At 31.2% G+C, this 20,877-nt stretch overlaps 1 protein-coding gene across 6 annotated transcripts in view; it reads left to right on the forward strand.

The window, feature by feature from the left end:
- Rnf180 (ring finger protein 180) overlaps window positions 1-19,366 on the forward strand; it is a 204,263-nt gene extending 184,897 nt beyond the window's left edge. For all 6 annotated transcript variants that reach the window (XM_077795847.1, XM_026390877.2, XM_077795850.1 and 3 more), the window contains one exon: window positions 18,387-19,366. In XM_077795847.1, coding sequence (XP_077651973.1) covers window positions 18,387-18,586 — 200 coding nt within the window. In that variant the 3' untranslated portion in view covers window positions 18,587-19,366. The remainder of the gene's footprint in view (window positions 1-18,386) is intronic.
- Window positions 19,367-20,877: the final 1,511 nt, after the last annotated feature.

Raw genomic sequence — 20,877 nt, forward strand, 5'->3', positions numbered from 1 at the left:
AATAGCAAAAGCGATTCTAAGCAGAAAGTGTGAATCAGGAGGTATAGCAATACCAGATTTCAAACTGTACTACAGAGCAATAGTAACAAAAACAGCATGGTACTGGTTCCAAAACAGGCAGGTGGACCAATGGTACAGAATAGAGGACACAGAGACCAATCCACAAAATTACAACTATCTTATATTTGATAAAGGGGCTAAAAGCATGCAATGGAGGAAGGATAGCATCTTCAACAAATGGTGCTGAGAAAACTGGAAATCCATATGCAACAAAATGAAACTGAATCCCTTTCTCTCACCATGCACAAAAGTTAATTCAAAATGGATCAAGGAGCTTGATATCAAATCAGAGACTCTGCGTCTGATAGAAGAAAAAGTTGGCTCCGATCTACATATTGTGGGGTCGGGCTCCAAATTCCTTAATAGAACACCCATAGCACAAGAGTTAAAAACAAGAAATGGGACTTACTCAAACTAAAAAGTTTTTTCTCAGCAAGAGAAACAATAAGAGAGGTAAATAGGGAGCCTACATCCTGGGAACAAATCTTTACTCCTCACACTTCAGATAGAGCCCTAATATCCAGAGTATACAAAGAACTCAAAAAATTAAACAATAAGAAAACAAATAACCCAATCAACAAATGGGCCAAGGACCTGAACAGACACTTCTCAGAGGAGGACATACAATCAATCAACAAGTACATGAAAAAATGCTCACCATCTCTAGCAGTCAGAGAAATGCAAATCAAAACCACCCTAAGATACCATCTCACTCCAGTAAGATTGGCAGCCATTCTGAAGTCAAACAACAACAAGTGCTGGCAAGGATGTGGGGAAAAGGGTACACTTGTACATTGCTGGTGGGACTGCAAATTGGTGCCGCCAATTTGGAAAGCAGTATGGAGATTCCCGGGAAAGCTGGGAATAGAACCACCATTTGACCCAGCTATTACCCTTCTCGGACTATTCCCTGAAGACCTTAAAAGAGTGTACTATAGGGATACTGCTACATTGATGTTCATAGCAGCACAATTCACAATAGCTAGATTGTGGAACCAACCTAGATGCCCTTCAGTAGATGAATGGATTAAAAAATGTGGCATTTATACACAATGGAGTATTACTCTGCACTAAAAAATGACAAAATCATGCCTCTTGCAGGGAAATGGATGGCATTAGAGCAGATTATGCTAAGTGAAGCTAGCCAATCCCTAAAAAACAAATGCCAAATGTCTTCTTTGATATAAGGAGAGCAACTAAGAACAGAGCAGGGAGGAAGGGCATGAGAAGAAGATTAACATTAAACAGGGATGAGAGGTGGGAGGGAAAGGGAGAGAGAAGGGAAATTGCATGGAAATGGAAGGAGACCATCATTGTTATACAAAATTACATATAAGAGGATGTGAGGGGAAAGGGAAAAAACAAAACAAGGGAGAGAAATGAGTTACAGTAGATGGGGTAGAGAGAGAAGATGGGAGGGGAAGGAAGGGGGATAGTAGAGGATAGGAAAGGTAGCAGAATACAACAGTAACTAGTATGGCAATATGTAAAAACGTGGATGTGTAACCGATGTGATTCTGCAATCTGTATACGGGGTAAAAATGGGAGTTCATAACCCACTTGAATCAAATGTATGAAATATGATATGTCAAGAGCTTTGTAATGTTTTGAACAACCAATAATAAAAAATTAAAAAAAAGAAATCGCAAAAAAGTGCATAAATGCATTATACTGCTATGTATAACTAATTAAAACAAATTTAAAAATAAAATAAGCAATAAGGAGATGCACATTAAATAAAATGAATTTAAAATAAGTTTTTTAATAGATTGAAGCAATGTAGTCTACAGTTTCTTCTAAGAAATTTTTTAGTGATTTTTTTCTTTAGCATTCAGATATAAATGCTTGGAAAACTTAGATTTCTCTTTCACAGTTAGGAATCTTCCTACCAATAACATTCATAACACCTGGCATAACACATGAAAAAAGGAATACATTATAAACAATTTGTTTTCCTGCATATATGTTGAAGATTGCAGGGGTGAGTTTGTAACTCAGTGGAAGTTACCTAGCATGTGTGAGGCACTGGGTTTGATCCTCAGCAGCACATAAAAATAAATAAATAAAATAAAGTTATTGCGTCCATCTACAATTAAATTTTTTTAAGATTTTTATATTACTCATGTTACTAGCCCAAAGCTCATTATGGATCATAGGCCATTCTAAATATGTATATATTTTATAAATTTATTTTAGAACCCCAAATCCTGAAGTCATGGATGGAATTTTTGTTCTACTTTTTGCTAGAGGTATGGTCATATTTGCACATATTTTTCAAAATTATATTTAATAATCAACTTCTAGGATATTGACAGTTTGCCATTGTTTATTCCATAGAGGAACTAAAATGTAAGCTACTCAGATTCATTTCAATCATTCAAGTGAATATTTAGCTTGATGGTACTAATAAAGAAGTGAAGAAATTCCAGGAGAGATAACCACCAGCAGTCATAATCTTAATCCAAAACCTCAGGAATGGGGCTCTCCAAAAATAGAACAACTACAAAATAAGACCACTGTTGTGAAACAACTTTACATCTCATCTTGGAAAATTCCAAAGTCTCAGTTAACTTTGACAGATGAAAAAGAAAATATTTAAATAAATACTTACTTAAATAAATTTAATAATAAATATTTAATAAGGACATACATAAATATTTGTATATTTGTTTATCACAGGAGGGAACAAAAGAGCTAAGCTTTAGTTTTGTTTTATTTTTTGTAGGAAAATAATTCTCAGTATTAGCTCCTATTCTTTCACAGTTGTGACTTTAAATGCATCCCAATGTCTTGGGAATATCTCAGACAAATTAATTTGGAATCTCTGGAGATGGGTCTCAAACGTCAATATTATTTAAAACTCCTCAGATAATTTCAGTGTGCAGCCAAATTACCAAGATTAATAGACACTGTTCTCAAAGCTGATTGGACTTGTGAACATAAAGCAAAAAAGAATGGTGCACTCAGAATGGAAAGATACTTTTGATTATTTTCTGACTTCTAGGCAGTGATATAACTGAAGTATTATGAAAAAATGAAATTTATCTGAGGGATTACAATGCTATAAATAAAAGAGATGAACAGTTGCCGCAGTCCGGCTGGGCAAAATAACCGGGAGGTGACAAGCAACTTGAAGGTTGAAGCGGGAACTGAGCGGGAACTCAAGGTAGCAGGCACCCAAGGTAGCCGGAGCTGCCTTATTATGGAACAGCAGAGGTATATATACCTAACTGATTACACACAGCTTGACTCAATTAGCATCATCTAGATTCAGCAGTCAGCCAATAAGGAATCCCCATCATCTTAATGGCTCGGTGGCATTGCCTCACAAACCACTTCTCCTGGCAAACTGCCAGGCGCCATCTTGACTTGATTTGTGGTCCCCCAAAAATAGTTGTTTGTTTTATACAGAAACAAAGTTAACTCTGGCATAATACACTGACAGTTAATAGTGCATGACAAGTGTCCACCTGTTTTAGTCAGGGAATACAAATTTAATTGAAACTGCAGTGCAAACTGAAGAAATCTGCAAGTGATTGCACAAATTAGAGTTTAGTCAATATGCTAACAGCAACACTGTTCTGGGGAAAATGCCATGGGATTTGAAAGACCACAATTGTCCGCAGTGTTTCAATATCTAAGACATTATATTTTCTTGTACTTATATCCATAAATACATTTTAAAATCCAAAAAGAAAGAACAGATGAAGAAGAAAGTGGCTAAAAATTTGATATCAAGGTATTCCAGGAAGAGGAAAAGAAGTTCCAAAATGAAAAGCAGCAATATCTGAAGAGGAGAAGAGGGATAGTCCCAACATCTTTCCTTTTGGGATCTTTGGGAACATGAGAAATATGTTAATGATTTCAAGATAAGCTTGAAAGTTTCCATCCTTTTCTGCCAGTTAATGGAGCTACTCCATGATTTACTCTAGCACAGTTAAGTTTCATCTTCCATTTTTACACACATGATGTAGGACTTTTTATGGTTTGACACAAAGGAATATAAAATAAGATGTATAACCATATACTTCAACAGCTATTACAGTATTAGCCCATTAAAATTAATAGGGTAACATGAAAACTTTTTAGTGTGTGTAGATTCATAATTTGCTACTGAAACTTGCAAATAGCCAGTTTAACACTTGGAGTCTTTACTTTCACTAATATAAAACTTGTACTATAATTAACCAAAGCAGCTTAAGATTTTATTAACTCAAACCAAGTGTTGGTTGCAAAAAAACCTTCATAACTATGCTGGAAATTAAGTGATTTTTATTAGCAAAATATTACTATATATACATGTTTTAACTTTTCTAAAATTATATTGTAACAATTAAAGGTTTTGTTAATAAATATTATTTTTTCAAAAAGACCATTATTTTGCTAGTATAATTGAAATATTACTAGTAATACTACATTATCAATTAAGATATATATTATTTTGAATTTCTCATGTGCTGCTTTATAGATAGATTGAATTTAATAAGGCAAGATCATATATAAATTCTATATTTTGTATTATAATCTGAAAATATTTGGTATCTGTCCCATTTTTTCCTTCAATCCTGCATCTAAATATCCTTTTATCCTAACATAGCAAAGAGAGAACATTAATATATACCATAGGGGCTAGTTTTCTTTTGTTCCTTCTTTCTAGTCTGAGAAAAAGGCTATTGGATAATTTCTCAAAATATTCCAGAGAGAATCTAAATGACTTGAAACTCTAAATTCACCCTGAAATAGACATAATGCTTTTGTTATTTTATTCTAAATTCTTTTTTATGGTATATCCTAAGAGTTTTCATATAGGGGGTCTAATAGGTTAATAAGTCACTTTTTAAATTTATATAAAAACTGGTAACTATCTAATGATGTTTTCAAGCTGAATTTAGTAATATGACTTCCTGTTAGTAGGCACTGACTGTTAAGAACACCAGTAGAATTCTGAAAGATGAGACATAGCTGAAGCAAAAATACTTTTTTAACCTTTAAAAAGGAGAATGATCTCTCAAGCAGATAAAATATATATATTTCCTAAATTGAATTGTCATTAAATTAATGGAGTCTGACTTTTCTAAACAGCATTTCCTATTAGCATGATATCCAATATACTTAACAACTAGTAACATAAAATCTCTAAATAAATAAAAAATTCTAATTCTCTGAACAACTATTTAAAAAACTAATTTCTAAGTGATGACAATTTATAGAATGAATTACTTATCAAATCATTATAATAATATTATGTAAATAATTTTTGCTTAACATGGATATTACTATTCAAATGATGCGTTGCCTGAGCTATAAAATAAACTTCCAAATAATATTTAATTATTAGTTTAACAGTGCATGGATCATTATCTTAACTCCTCAGTTTTAAAAATACATTGAAAACTTACCCCTATAGTATTTCTAAAAGGGTATTTATTGGTCATTTTTAACCCAATGCTGCTGAACATTAGCATGTCTGACCAGAAGCAAATCCTCCAATTTATTGTACCAAATACATGTCTGTATGTTTCCAAATGTCTGCATATCATCACTAAAGAAAAACGGAGGTGACAATGAGGTTAAAACATTAATAGGAATGCTAACTTTTAATGTGAAAGGATTTTAAAATGAGATATTTATATATCCACACAAAATCGATATAATGATTTTGATAAATTTGAAATATTTTTGTATAAAGTGTCAGGCTACTGAGAGAAAAATTTTAAATTGTCTTATACACTTGAAATATCCTAAATTTATATTACTGTAATAGATAAATAAATAGCAAGTGGCTTAGCTCCATCACTTAACTTATATGTGACCCACGACATTCCATCTAAACTCCTTGCCTAGGGCTTCTTGTTTTTTTAATCTATAAAATAGGAAAGATGTCTATCCTGAATGACTTACTGATAATTAGAAAGATTAAGTACATTTTGTTTCACTGTTTTATAACATATAAATGAGGGTCTTTTGCATAATTTCCTGATAAGAGAGACTTGTAATATTTTACAAATTAAATTTAACAGCTAAAATTTTACTGTTAAAATTTTACCAATGAACTAAAATATTATTATATAGTTATTTTGTTTAAAAGATCTTTAATTCTGAGTCTAAAATTATTGTATTAAAATCTAATTCCTAGCCGGGCATGGTGGCGCATGCCTGTAAGCCAAACTGCTCCAGAGGTTGAGACAGGAGGATGGCAAGGTCAAAGCCAGCTTCAGCAAGGGCATGGTGCTAAGCAACTTATTGAGACCCTGTCTCTAAATAAGATATAAAATAGGGCTGGAGATGTGGCTCAGTGGTCGAGTGCCCCTAAGTTCAATTCCTGGTACCAATAAAAAAAAATCTAATTCCTAATTAGAATAAGATGTACTCATGTTTATATAAATATGTCAATATATACTCTACTATCATGTGTAACATGACAAGAACAAATTTTTAAAATCTTACAATATAAAATACGATTCAATTCAACATAGATTTTAAAATATTAAAGTAAAACAAATTGAAAAATATTAGGGATTATATTTATCCAAATCTTAGAAAGCAAACACTCAAATGTAATCTCACTAAATGATTTCACAATTGCTGTTTAATTACCTTTTAATAGAAAAATGAATTTCTGGTGTTGCTCTGGCAGCAACAGAAATAAATAAAAGCAAATTATGCTTAGCCTAATTCATATCTCTGAGGTCAAATAGAAATAGAATAATAAGTCAGAATCCATGTGTATAAATGTAAATATAATACTATTTTATATAACTTAAAGGAAAGTATTATAACACCCCAAAACTAAGGAAAAATTAAAATAGGTAAATCCACATTTATTTTTGGAACCTGAAGTAATAAAAATCAAAAAAGCATGGCAATACCACAAAACTAGTCATTATATATTTTAAAAGACTGATACCATACAAAGTATCAACTGACCAAAACAGGAGGAGTGTAATAGTCTATATAGAAGGAAAATTGAGAAATACACAAATATGTGGAAATTACACAACACATTCTTCAACAACCAGGTGAGTCAAAGGAGAATAAACAGGGAAAATTGTAAAATACCTAGAGCTGAATGAAAATAAAAATATACCAAGCATTTATTAAAAACATATAATCATATATTATACATATAATCATATAATATTATATATTATAATATATAATATCAAACTAAGTGGTAAAAAAGTCCAACATAAAAACAAGGAAAGGTTGCCTGCTTTCACCACTATTGTACAATGTACTGGAAGTTCTAGCCTGAACAATTAGGGAAGAAAAATAAATGGAATCCAAACTGGGAAATTTAAAAAATCATCTCTTAAAAACTAATAGAGGTAATAAATTTGGCAACACTCCAGGTTACAAGATCATCACACAAAAAAAATATTTCTGTACACCAGTGAAAAACAATCCCAAAAGATTATTAAAAATGAAATTCCTTTTACATTAACATCTAAAAGAATAAAATACCTAGGATTTTTTTTTTTTTTTGGCTTTTTGTTTGCTTGATTGGTTCATTGATTTTCGTTTTATTTTGGGGTTTTATTTTTGTTTTTGTTTTGATTGGACCCCTTTTACCAAGGAATAATTTTAACCAGAGATATAACAGATTTACACACTGAAAACTAAAACACATTGTTGAAATTAAAGACACTCCAAATAATGGAAAGATATCCCATGTTGATAGATTATAATTGTAATGCAAAAAAAGTACACATATAAAGACATAAATTGGCGTGAACATACTTTATATACAAAGATATGAAAAATTATGCTCTATATGTGTAATAAGAATTGTAATGCATACTTCTTTTGTGTATTTAAAAAAATAAAATCAATTAAAAAAGGATATCAATGTCACAGATTCAGTGCATTCCCTATCAAAATTTCAACATTTTCATTTGAACAAATGGAAAGCCTGATTCTCAAATTCATATACAATTTCAAAGGACCCTGAATAACAATAGCAACAATAAAAATAACTCTTTAAAAAAGTATAGTGTTCACTATTTTAAAACATACAACAAGCGACAGTAATCAAAACAGCATGATACTAGTGTAAGGATAGATACATATACCAATGGAGTAGAACATAAAGACATAAACCATATGTCTATGACCAACTGATTTTTGGCAGTATGCTAATTAAGTTCATTCAATGGGGAAAGAATAGCCTCATCAACAAATAATTCTAGGACAATTGGGCTTACATATGGAAAACAATAAATTTAATTCTCACAGCATATTATTAAAAAATTAATTATATGTGGTATATATGTATTGAAATATCACACAGTATCCAATAAATTTGTATATCATATGTTCATTAAAACCATATATATTATTAAATATAAATAAATAAAAAATTAACTCTAAATAGACCAATAACCTAAATATAAGAACTAAAACCCATGCAAGTCTTCAAATAAAATGTAACAGTTAATCTTTATGACAGGTAATGACACCAAAATTACAGGTAACAAAAGAAAATAATAAGGTCAACTTCATCAAACTTTAAAATTTTGAGCAAAACACATTTATTAAGAAAATAATAAAGATAACATGACAACTACAGAGAAGGAGAAATTATTTGCAAATGACGTACCTGATGAAAAGTCAATACCCAGAATATAAAGAAATCCTGCAACTAAATAGTGAGAAGGAAAGCAAATCAATTTTTTAAATGGGTCAAGTACTTGAATAAACATTTCTGCAAAGAAAATAAACAAATGGCCAAGAAACATAATTGAAAAGATACTCAACATTATTTATCAGCAGGAAAATGGAAACCAACACAATAAGAAGGTTCAAATATGTTAAGATAGAATAATAATAGGAAAATAAGTGTTGGCAAGAGAATGAAACCCTGCACCTTGCTGGTAGGAATGTAAAATGGCATAACTCACTGTGAAAACAGGAGGGTCCTCAAAAAAATTAAATATAGAATTACTGCATGAATATGCAGTTCTACCCCTAAATACATATGCGAATAATTGAAAAATGAACTCAAACAGATGCTTATATGTTGATGTTCATTGCTGCATTATTCACAATAGCCAAATGGGAGAAACATCCCAAGTTTCTAGTAGCTTCCAAGTCTTTATTAGTTGTTGAATGGATAAACAAAAAGTAATAGATAGATAAATTGATAAAATGCAACAAAATGCATAAAAACAGATGCAGTTCTGCAATATGGACAAGTCTTGAAAACATTATATAAGAGAAATAAGCCAGACACAGTGTTCTATGATTCCATTTAACATGAGGGGATGTATAACAGGCAAATTCATAGAGAGAAAGATAGAAATTACCAGGGTTTCAGGAAAGGGGGAAACAGGGAAATATTGCTTAATGACTTTTGTTACTCTTTTGGGAAATTTTGGAAATATACAATAATGATGGCTGTGTACTCTTGTGACTGTAATTAATGCAACTAATTGGATTATATGCTTACATGATTAAAACGTCAAGCTTCTATATATATTTTGCCCAACAAAAGTATTTTTTTAAAAAAACATTGTATTTCTCACCTGATTATAGAATCAAAACATTTTTAAACTTGATAATTTAGCCTCACACTTTATAAACTATATTGAAATTTAAGTGGGTATTCTAGAGTTAAAAGTAATCTGTTATAAATCTTAAATTTTTCAGTACAAAAGGTTAATTTTTACAGGGTTAATACATTTGATTCTGGGGGCCTAAAGATATAGAAGATGAAGTTGACATTTAAAATCTATTTGCTAACTTTTCAACTATATTAACACAGCAACTCTATACCTATTTGTGTCTATAAATATATCACTCCACCCCTGCTAAGACCTACTTATGTCAATCAAGTTTTGACACAACGAAATTCTTATGTAATATGAATAATACAGAAGAGTAAAATACTGTGCTTTTAAACCTTTTGTCTGTCTCAGCACACATGAATAAGAGGCTGTCTCCTTTTTAATACTGGTTTTAGGGCTCTCAGAATTAAGCTGTAAAGGATAATTTTTTACAGAATTACAAAATATCTTTCACATTTATGAATCATAATATTCCATTTCTGATGAAAATACATTGCAAAGGCTTGATTTGGGACATTCTCCAAAACTATGCAAGTTACTACTTATATTATCTTAAAGTCCATGCTTATATGCAGGCATTATCCATCCACTCAACAAATACATTGAGTATTCACTGAAAGCACAGGGCAAGCTGCAGAAGTAGCAAAAAAATTAGTGAAATAACTTGTTAATAGTCTGTCTCTGAGAATAGATTCAAAATAAGAAATCCCACTTTGTGGTCTTTAGTAAAGATAAATTTGTTCCATATGCATAGAAAAAAATCATAGCCTTTCCCCACCCCCTAAAATATGAGAGAAATCCTTCTGAGACAAAATTCTTTTTATAAAATAAAATTTAAGATGAAACAGAAGTAACTTTTTGGTTCTGGAATGCTGGTAATTTTTTTATGTTCTTTCTAAACCTGATAGCAACTTAAGAGATTTTCTTCACAGATTTTTCTTGCTCTTTGATTTCACTACAGTTAATTTCTCCAGAGGGTTTTTTTTTCAGTCATGTGAGAAAGCAATCAGTTTCAACTTCCTTTTTTGTCACCCTTTACTTGAGTTGATTTATAAGTTACTTTATTATTTTCAGCCAGAATTTATAGTAACATTGAAATAATTTTACCTGAACTGATAGATGCTCTGCTCCATATCATTCTAAACTTTTGAGATGCAAAGAGCACCCTTTTTCCAGTACATTGATGGTTGTTGTGGTAGAAGAAGGACCCCTGCAGCATCTTAAACCGATAAATGTTTCTACACATTAATGACACGAATTATTCCTTAGACAGTAATTTTCACTGGTCATGCCTAATTTCCAAGGAGAAGGGAAGTACAAGTAAACCACATACTTAGACTAGAGTATTTGTGAAGAGACTTCAGTATATCAAACCTATGAAATTTTTAGTTCAATTCATTTGAAAAAAATGGATATACCGAATAATATTGTATAAAATTTACCAAAAATGACTCAAGAACTAGAATACATGAGTAAACCTCAACAACTCTTAAAGATATCAACTGGTATTAAAATCTGCCTCTATGCCTGAAAAGACTATATAATATAGGCCCAAATGGTTTTACAGGACTAGGGATTAGTTCAGAGGTAAAGCATTTGTCTAGCAGTACCAAAAACAAACAAACAAAAAAATAGTTTTTCAGGTTAAATTTTACAAACCTCCAATGATTTTATTTTTATGCAAACTATTTCAGAAACTATAGATATCATAAGGTTACCAATATCAAAAACTGCTAAATGTCAGAAATTTTACCCCATATGCAAGTAATTCAGGCAGTTTCATGTGTACTGGCAGAAAACACAAGACTCATGAGTCAGAGACAAAATGCGTTTTCATCACTCACAGCATTAGCCAAACTGGCAGCACTTGTAATAGGTAGAACTCCATTTCCCACAGGGTATCAAAAATAGGACTAGATTATATCTATACATAATGTGGTGAGTTACATCAGAGAACTCTGAGCTTACAAAACTCAAATCTTTTATGACAGGCATTAAATGTACTATGTTCCAAAACAATGCACAAACCTGCCCTGTGTTACAAAGGGAGACCATTTATTTTCTGTTTGCCATATAAATAAATACTTTTGAAAAGACAGTCTAGGACAAAGACAGTTAGTACCTCTGCTTATAAGATGTATGGAGACACACACACATCCGTGGGGAATTGTTACCTAACATGTTTTATGAATCCAATAAAACATATTATAGGCTAATCTTCCTTTTATACATGCATAATACAACAGGCTGAGTCTATCAATGTATAGATGTCAATATGTTTATATAGACTTTGTCTAGGAATGAAGAAATGATGAAACATAGGAAAATATCATTTTAATAGACTTTTTAAAAAATTATTCAACATTAGAAAAATCTAGTTGAATTCATCACATTAACAGATTAAAGAAAAAAACATATGAATGAACATCTTGATAGACAGAAATTATTTTGACTTTGATAATGAGTATGTAGCATATTGGCATTAGAATCTAAATCTTTACATTCCTTGAAAAGTATAATTTTCACTGCAATATGTTTTTCCCACTAGAATATATGTCATAAAAAATAAGACAGGGCAAAAAATAAATTAAGAATGAGATATGTATCTTTACTTTAAAATAGAATAGTTTAAACAGACTAAAAATATTAGGTGCTGTTTAAACCTGGTCTTAAAACTGAGAAATTATCAGCTTATGACAAATAGGAGGTTATATGAAGTCTAGAGAAGTGAATTCCTTGTACAGAAACTTCTCACTTCACTAACTCCAGTATACATATTTTTCTGGGATAACATGTTTGTAGATATTAAAATACATATAATGACTCTTGTTATAATAGTATTAGGTATACTGTCTCCTAGACCATGATTTTAAGTGGGGGTAAAAATTTGTTCTTGGGAGACCAGAAAACAAACAAACAAAAAACAGACAAAAAAGACAACTTTATATTATATAACAGTGGTTTGTGGCCCCCAGAAACTCAAGCCTACCAAGCAAAATCCTTTCTCTTACTATTTATTTCTTTTATTGAAAACAAATTAAGTTTATATTAAATTTAATTTAAATTTATTATTTACTTAAATTAAAATAATTTCAAATAAATTAAATCTAACGTAATTTATCTCCATAACCACTGAAACACATACACAACCTTTTTATTTTTTACTTTGAGTAAGTTGCTTAGGGACTCCCTAAGTTGCTGAAGCTGGCCTCAAACTTGTGATCCACCTGCCTCCACCTCCTGAGTCACTGGGGTTACTATCATACATCAACACACCTGGCTAGATTGAGGCTCTTTAAGGAAAATACCAGGTCTAAAAATATCTTTAAGTCTTCATTCACTGAAATATTTAATAAATTCTACAGTTTCAATATATGATATTCTGATATCTATATTTAAAGTTAACAACTTAGAAAAATCAACTCAAGTTTGAAAGAAACTGTTACACATCACTTTGTTTGTATAAAAAATAAATACCTTATTGATTCACAAAAGATACCCATAGTATGAAAAGCAAATATCAGCTATAAAAGGTAGCTTTCTTCTTATAATAAAACTACAGGTAACAATAGTAATTATAGTAAAATAATGAAAATACATTTTATTAAACATTTAATGTAGATCAGACATGTACTTGACATGTATTAATTAATTTCATCCTCATAACAGCCCAATGAATTCAATATTTTCATTATCATTTTATAGTGGAACCTGTATTTAATCACTGGGGTTGGTACTCTGACCATTTTTCTAATGTTATAATTGATCGGATTCCTACCAGATAATAGTATTTATGATGTGGTTTTCATTTAGTCTGACTTTGAAATGAAATGACTAACATTCCAAGGAATTTATAGCTTTTCAAATCCTAAAACACATTATAAATACCTATTTACTCCATCCTCACCTAAAAAAATTTTAAAGAAATTAATTAGCCAATGATCATTATCCACTTTACCTATAAAAAACCTGTTTGGGGGCTGGGGCTCTGGCCCAGGGGAGAACTCTTGCCTGGCATGCAGGAGGCCCTGGTTTCTATCCCCCATAACTGCTGCACCACCCTCCCAACAAAAATAAAAATAAAAACCTGTTGACTAAACCAGAAAGAGACAACATGCGATGCTAAGACTTCTGGCATCACATCTGGAAATTTTCTAATCAGTGTCATCTTCTCTCCCTCCTCTACCAGGAAAGGAAATTAGTCCTACAAGGACACTTTTACAGTGAAAGTAATTATGCCAGGATGAGAATAATGGAGTTGCCCTGGGGAAACCAGCATGTATGGTCATCCTATTTATAATGCTTCATCTTTTGTACCTTATCTACTCACAGCTCTACTGCTTTCTGTAACTATACAATTCATTTATTACTCCTATGATCAAAACAGCTGAAATTTTGAATCTGAAGATGCTAAAGCCTATACATACTACCTGTGCACAGACAAAAAAAAATCATATTTTTATAATAATTTCCAGTAACAATGTTACTTGATCTCTAGTCTGTATTAATGAAGAAGCTTTTAAAAATTATATAAACTACTTTGAGAATATTTGTGTTGACACATTAGAGTAACATTTAAATATGAGAAAAACTCTTTATATATGTCCTTTCCCCTTTCCTCTTCAAATATTGACTGTAGTTTTGAAAACAGTAGTTTGGTAGAAATTCTGTTAGGATTGAAATTCCCTTATCTAGTGCTCTCCCAAATAGAATGTCCAAGGTTAGGTGCAAATCATTTCATTGAAATGTGGAAATATAACATTAAAATTTTTTGTGTATATAAATAGAAAAATATAAGTTTCTGTAATATTTGCTGAAGCCTGACACTAACATTCTTACATGTCACCATTGTATGTAATATTAGCTGAGGAGAAACTGGAAATTAAACAACACAGAAGGACTGACTTCACTAGTTTGCTTATTTTCCACATGTTGCAATATATTGAATTTTATAAATGCCAAGTTAACTGGATTATATTATCTAGTTATAGCTATACTACCAGCACAACAGGATTTAGGCAGAATCATGTAAAGAAATTATTTTAAAGATAATACTAATAATGTCAGCCAACAAAAGTAAAAAACAAAAATGGTAATTTGGCTTTTTGTAAACTATAAATATTAAAAATTAGTGCAGATAAAGCCTTTGACAAAACTCAGCACCCATTCATGATTTTAAAAAAAACTATTGAAGAAACTAGGGATAGAAGGAAACTACCTCAATATCATAAAGGCTATATGCAAAAAAAAACCCCAAAGCCAACCTTATAGTCGATGGGGAAAAACTGAAAGAATTTCTTTCAAAACCTGTAACATGACAAGGAAGTCCACTCTCACCATTCCCCTTTAACAGGGTATGAAATTCTAGCCAGAGCAATTAGGCAAAAGGGATTAAAAATAGGAAAGAAAAAGGTCAAATTATCACTGTTTACAAATGATATGATTCTATACTTATAGATCAAAAAATGCCACCAAAAGACTAGTAGAGCTAATGAACAAATCTAGCTAAGTAGCAGTTACAAAATCAGCCTATAAAATTCAGTAACTTCCCCATACACTACAAATGAATCTTCTGAGAAGAAATCAAGCAAACAGTCCCATATACAATATTCTCCAAAAAATCTTTTAAAAACCTAGGAATTAAATCAAGGCAGTGAAAAACCCCTACAATGAGAATGATAGAAATTGAAGATGACACAAAAAAATGGAAAGACCTCCCATGGTTGTGGATAGGCAGAATTAATATTGTTAAAATGGCCATACTACCAAAAGCAATATACAGATTCAGTGAAAGCCCCATTAAAATACCAATGACATTCTTCACAGAACTAGAAAAATAAGTCTTAAAATTCAAAGCATTTCTAATTAAAAAAAAAAAAAAGCAACGCTGGAGGCAGCACAATACCTGACTTCAAATTATACTAGAACTTAGTAACAAAAACTGTTTGGTACTAGCATAAAGAGGGACACAGACTAGTGGTAAAGAATAGAAGATACAGAAACAAACCCACACAGATACAGTCATCTGATCCTTGACAAAGGTGCCAAGAACATACATGGAAGAAAAGACAACTTTTTTAACATATGGTACTAATTATTTATACCTAGAAGAATGAAACTAGATCCCTATCTCTGGCCTTGCACCAAAGTCAATTCAAAGTCCTCAGAATTAGACCAGAAAGTTGGCGATTCACAGAGAAAATGTAGGATCAACACTCCAGCATCTAGACACAGGCAACAACTTTCTCAGTAGGACTCCTGAAACTCAAGAAATAATGCCAAGAGTTAATAATTAGGATGGCACCAAATTTAAAAGCTTTTCACAGTAAAGGAAACAAGAATGTGAAGAGAAAACCTAGAGAATTCGAGAAAAATCTTTCCTAGCTCCTCTTTAAACAGAGGATTAATATTAAAGAATTCCAGAAACTTAACACCAAAAAAACTTTATTAACAAATAGGCAAATGAATTAAACAGACACTTTTCAAAATAAGAAATACAAATATATGAAAAAATGTTTAGTATCCCCAGAAAGCGGGGAAATGCAAATCAAGACTACGCTGAGATTTCATCTGCACTCCAGTCAAAATGCCAGCCGTCAAGAATAAAAATAGTAAATGCTAGAAAAGATATGGGAGAAAAAGGAACAACTTTATACTCTTGGTGGAATTGTAAATTAGTACAACCACTATGGAAATCAGTGTGGAGCTTCCTCAGAAGACTAGAAATGGAACCACCGTATGAACCACCACCATCTATATCACTCCTTGGTATTTATCCTAAAAAAATTAAAGTCATCATAATATAGTGATACATGCATACCCATGTTTATATCAGCACTACTCATAGTAACCAAACTATGGATGGAATAAGCCTAGTGTCTATCAAAGGCTGAACAGATAAAGAAAATGTGGTATATAAACAAAATGGAGTTTTATTCATCCATAAAGCAAAATTATATTGGCCAAATTATATTGTTATATTGTGCGTGTGAATATGAAACAACAGATTCCACTCTGATGTACTACTATAATGCACCAATTTTTAAAATATGGGAAAAAACAAATCAAATATGCTAGGAAGTCAGATAAAAACAATTAGAAATTATCAAAAACCTATTTGAAATTTATATTCTAAAATATCACTAATTTATTTTTATCTCATCCTTTCATGTTTTAAATATACATAATACAAATAAATATAATAAAATTAAACATATATAAGCAGCAAAATAGGAATGTTCTTGATTAAAGAGGTTAGACTTTAACCATACTGATGCCCAGGTGAGTCTGAGTAAACAGCCTGATGTAGAGCATACCATTTAACATTACTCAATTATTAAAATGGAAGAAACAATTTCCTTCCAGCTAAACCCTCATAGAACCTTTATCACCAGATTTACTAGGATATGCCAGAATTAATTTTTTTCTGCTCAGTTTATTGTGCTGTCTCATTCTTATACTAATAAACTCAGAAATTCTTAAAAGTGGGCAATAGATAAGAAAAAGGGGTATTTTAGTCAGCTTTTTCACTGCTGTGATGTAAAGGTCCAACCAGAAAAATGTGGAGGAAGAAAAGTTTGTTTGGGAGCTCATGGTTTCAGAGCTCCCATGATGATCAGGAAGCAGAGAGAGTCTCCACGTGTCAGATACAAATATATACCCCAAGCCACACCCCAATCCCACCTTCTCCAACCATACCCTACCACTCAGTTACCATTCAATTAATCCCAATCAGGGGATTAATTCAGTGATTGGGTTAAGACTCTCACAGGCCTATCATTTCTCCTCTGAACCTTCTTGCATTGTCTCATATGTGAGCTTCTGGAGGACACTTCACATCCAAACCATAACAAAAGGTTTATAATGAGGTTATCACACAAGAGTGAGATCCTAAATAGAATAAGGAATTTTTAATGCATGTATATTCTTCCAAAATACATTCTATTATCATGTAAAACTAAAAATAAAAAAGAATACATCCTAAAAATAACAATAATCAGGTTATTAGTCCCTAGAAAATCGAATTTTGTTTTTTAAATGCCTTAGATATTTTATGTTGATCAACTAACAAAAACAGCTTACCATTGAGGAAGTTTATACTCGAGCTCTAGATAATTAACATCTAACTACACAGAGGAAAAAAGCCCAAAATTTCACAAGATATAACATTTCTCAGAAATTTAAGAAGGGACTATACTTTTGATATTTGCATTTCATGTACAAACCAATCTCCTACAGGGACCCTAAGATGAAAATTAAAGCTAAATTTCCTTGGAGTTCCATACAACATGTATTTATTCAGTCCTAAAACAAAAGACATTTTTCTCATAGAACTTTGGTCAAATAACCAGACTGGTGTTCTCAAAGTACAAAAACACAGGTTAAGCTGATGATTGGAAGTTAGTTATAGCAGTTGTAATACCTGAAATTCTAAATGTTCTCATGTTAAAATAGTTAATTTGATACACAAATTTTGACATGCTCAGATGGTATAGATAAGAAATCTGAGACCTAAAAACATGAATAACTTGACCCAAGTAAATAACAGAACTCAGTTAGTCTGCTGTTCCTTCCCTTAACGCACTGATCTGGAAGAGACTTTGGATAATTGTTTGTAATTAAAAAAAACCACTGGGAACATAACCTACCACTCATGAATCAAAATATGCTTTGCTCATGGTACTGTGTTCATAATGCAGCTTCCTTTCTGAGCACTTATCTGAATTAAATGAGGTTTAAAATACTTTGTCCATAATCTAGGTTTCCACAGACGGGCAGCTCCAGTTACAAGAAGGCAGTTCCCACATGGTGCACACAGGATGGATTACCTGCACTTTGAGGATGACAGCCGTGGATGGTGGTTTGATATGGATATGGTGATCATCTATATTTATTCAGTGAACTGGGTCATTGGATTCATTGTTTTCTGCTTTCTTTGCTATTTTTTCTTTCCGTTTTAGGAATTGTCATACCTTACTTCAGTGGAACAATCATAAATGTTGTAAACAATAAATGCTTAAACATTTTTGAAATGTGCTTTGAAGTTTTTATAATGTTGCATTATATAAATTGTTGGTGTTTATAGAAGGCTTGAAAATAATGGATTTATTTATTAATGTTTTTCATGTAGCAAACTTCTATCCAGCACAAAGGAACAATGCACTGTTAATTTCATAGTTCATGGGTTTAGGATTTGGAGGTCTAATTTTACAGTGTCACTTATGTTATTTTGATTGTAAAGACTGATTTTTCCCTCCACTTAAAAATAGTAAAAAATGCAAAATGAAATGGTAATCTGGGTAAATAGTATCTTTATTGATAAGATATTTAATCAATGATTTATTCTTAGGCAAATGATATGCATAAAAGATAAACCATATTCTCTGGAAACTAATCTAACAGGGTATTTATTCCAATTTGGTTTCCAATTATCTGTACTTGTGCCCCGTTCTATTACCAAAAAAAAAAAAAAAACCCACCTGACTATACTTTGTACAGACCTAATAATAGCTTCAATATGACATTTTTAATTATTATAAGCAACAGATTAGTAAATACAAGCAAATAATGAGACTTCCCCCAACAATAGATAGTTGGAAAGCCATATTAACACTTCCAATTTCAGGTTGAATCACTTGAAAAAATATTACTGACTTTTAGAAGAGCAATGCATGTCCAATATGTAATTAATTTAGTGATTTATTTAGGAAATTGTCAAATATATTGTAAATGTGCAATAAAGAGTGACTTTAAAATTTTTTTATTGTAATTGATTTAATGTCTGGAATAAAGAATTGACATTTACTTTTATTTGTATTAATATTTATAATTAATTTTTTCCTTATTATAAGAAAAAGATATCTGAATTATTCCAGTGTGGGAAGGATTTGGGCAGATATCCCAATTTCAAAAATTAAAAAAGCAAAGCAAAAGGCAGTCAAATTTATTCATTTATTCAGGTAGTTTTGGAGAAATCTAGGACAAAAGTTTTGATTATGAATTACTAATCCAAAATTCCTATGGTGCGGCATCATACATCTAATAGTTAAATAAATTAATTTTATGTAAAATATGTGAATCTCTCATGGCATTACAATACTACCACCATTCAAAATAAAATGAGACACATATGACTTCACCAGTTAAGTTTAAGAGAAGTCAAAATTTGGCCTAGTTAATATTGACTGCATTTAAATATAAGCACTTGACTGATGGTATGCGATGTTCAAAGAAATATGGAAATATGGATGAGTGGAACAGATTTTTATTCTAATACTATTCTGATTGTGTTTAAAACATCTGTGGAAGAAAATAGTGTACATTAGACATCAAATCTAGAAAGCAGACAATTGAATAAAATTTAGAAACAGATAATTTATCTTTACAAATGGATATTTAAAAGCACTAATTTATTACTCAAATATAAGGGAAAATATCAGCCCTTCTAATATATATATAATCAGTATTAAAAAGTTAAAACAAATACGAACAACATTTTAAGAACTTTAAAATAAATTGTAGTGATTTCCTAGGCAAATCCTGGCTTATATATCATAAAGAATTTATTTAAAACCCATAATTCAAACTTCTTACCGTTTTTTTTTTTAGTAAAAAATATTTCTTTTTCCTATTTTTCTTGATTACTTGTTGGCCTTCAAATCTCTATGCAGACTCTATTCAAATACAATAAACCTGAGATGAAACATCAACAAAACCACATCTAGAGATAGAAAATAAAAATTTCTATGGCATTTCTTCTCACCTTTAATTCTTATTATTGACTATAATTGCAAAAATCAAGAGACCTCATTATCACCCTGGGTTATATGAGTAAAATTTGCTTAACATTTCTTTCCTTGTTTTCCTCACTTGTACAACTATGCATAATAAAACAGACATTGACAGGATTCTCTTAGGCTTAAATTCAGTTCAAAAAATTAGGGAGCAAATAAAAGAGTTCTTTAAGAAAAGGTTTTTTGCAAAGACTAGTCAACATTTATAGAATGACTCTGGGCAGGTTATTTAACCCCTGTGACTTTCTGCTTCTTCATTTCTAAAAATGGAGAAAAATATTAGTAAATGCAGGCACTCATAAATGCATATCTTTTTCCTCTCTGTTATCAAAACTAACATTTAAAATGTCAGAATTCTAGATCTAAACCTAGAACCCCATCAAGTAAGAATAAACTGATTACCTTTTTGTTTGTCCTCTGGGGATATCTTACTCATAAATGCCATAATTTCTACAAGT

The sequence above is a fragment of the Urocitellus parryii genome, chromosome 1 (assembly GCF_045843805.1).
Source record: "Urocitellus parryii isolate mUroPar1 chromosome 1, mUroPar1.hap1, whole genome shotgun sequence".
In the NCBI taxonomy this organism is placed as follows: Eukaryota; Metazoa; Chordata; class Mammalia; order Rodentia; family Sciuridae; genus Urocitellus; species Urocitellus parryii.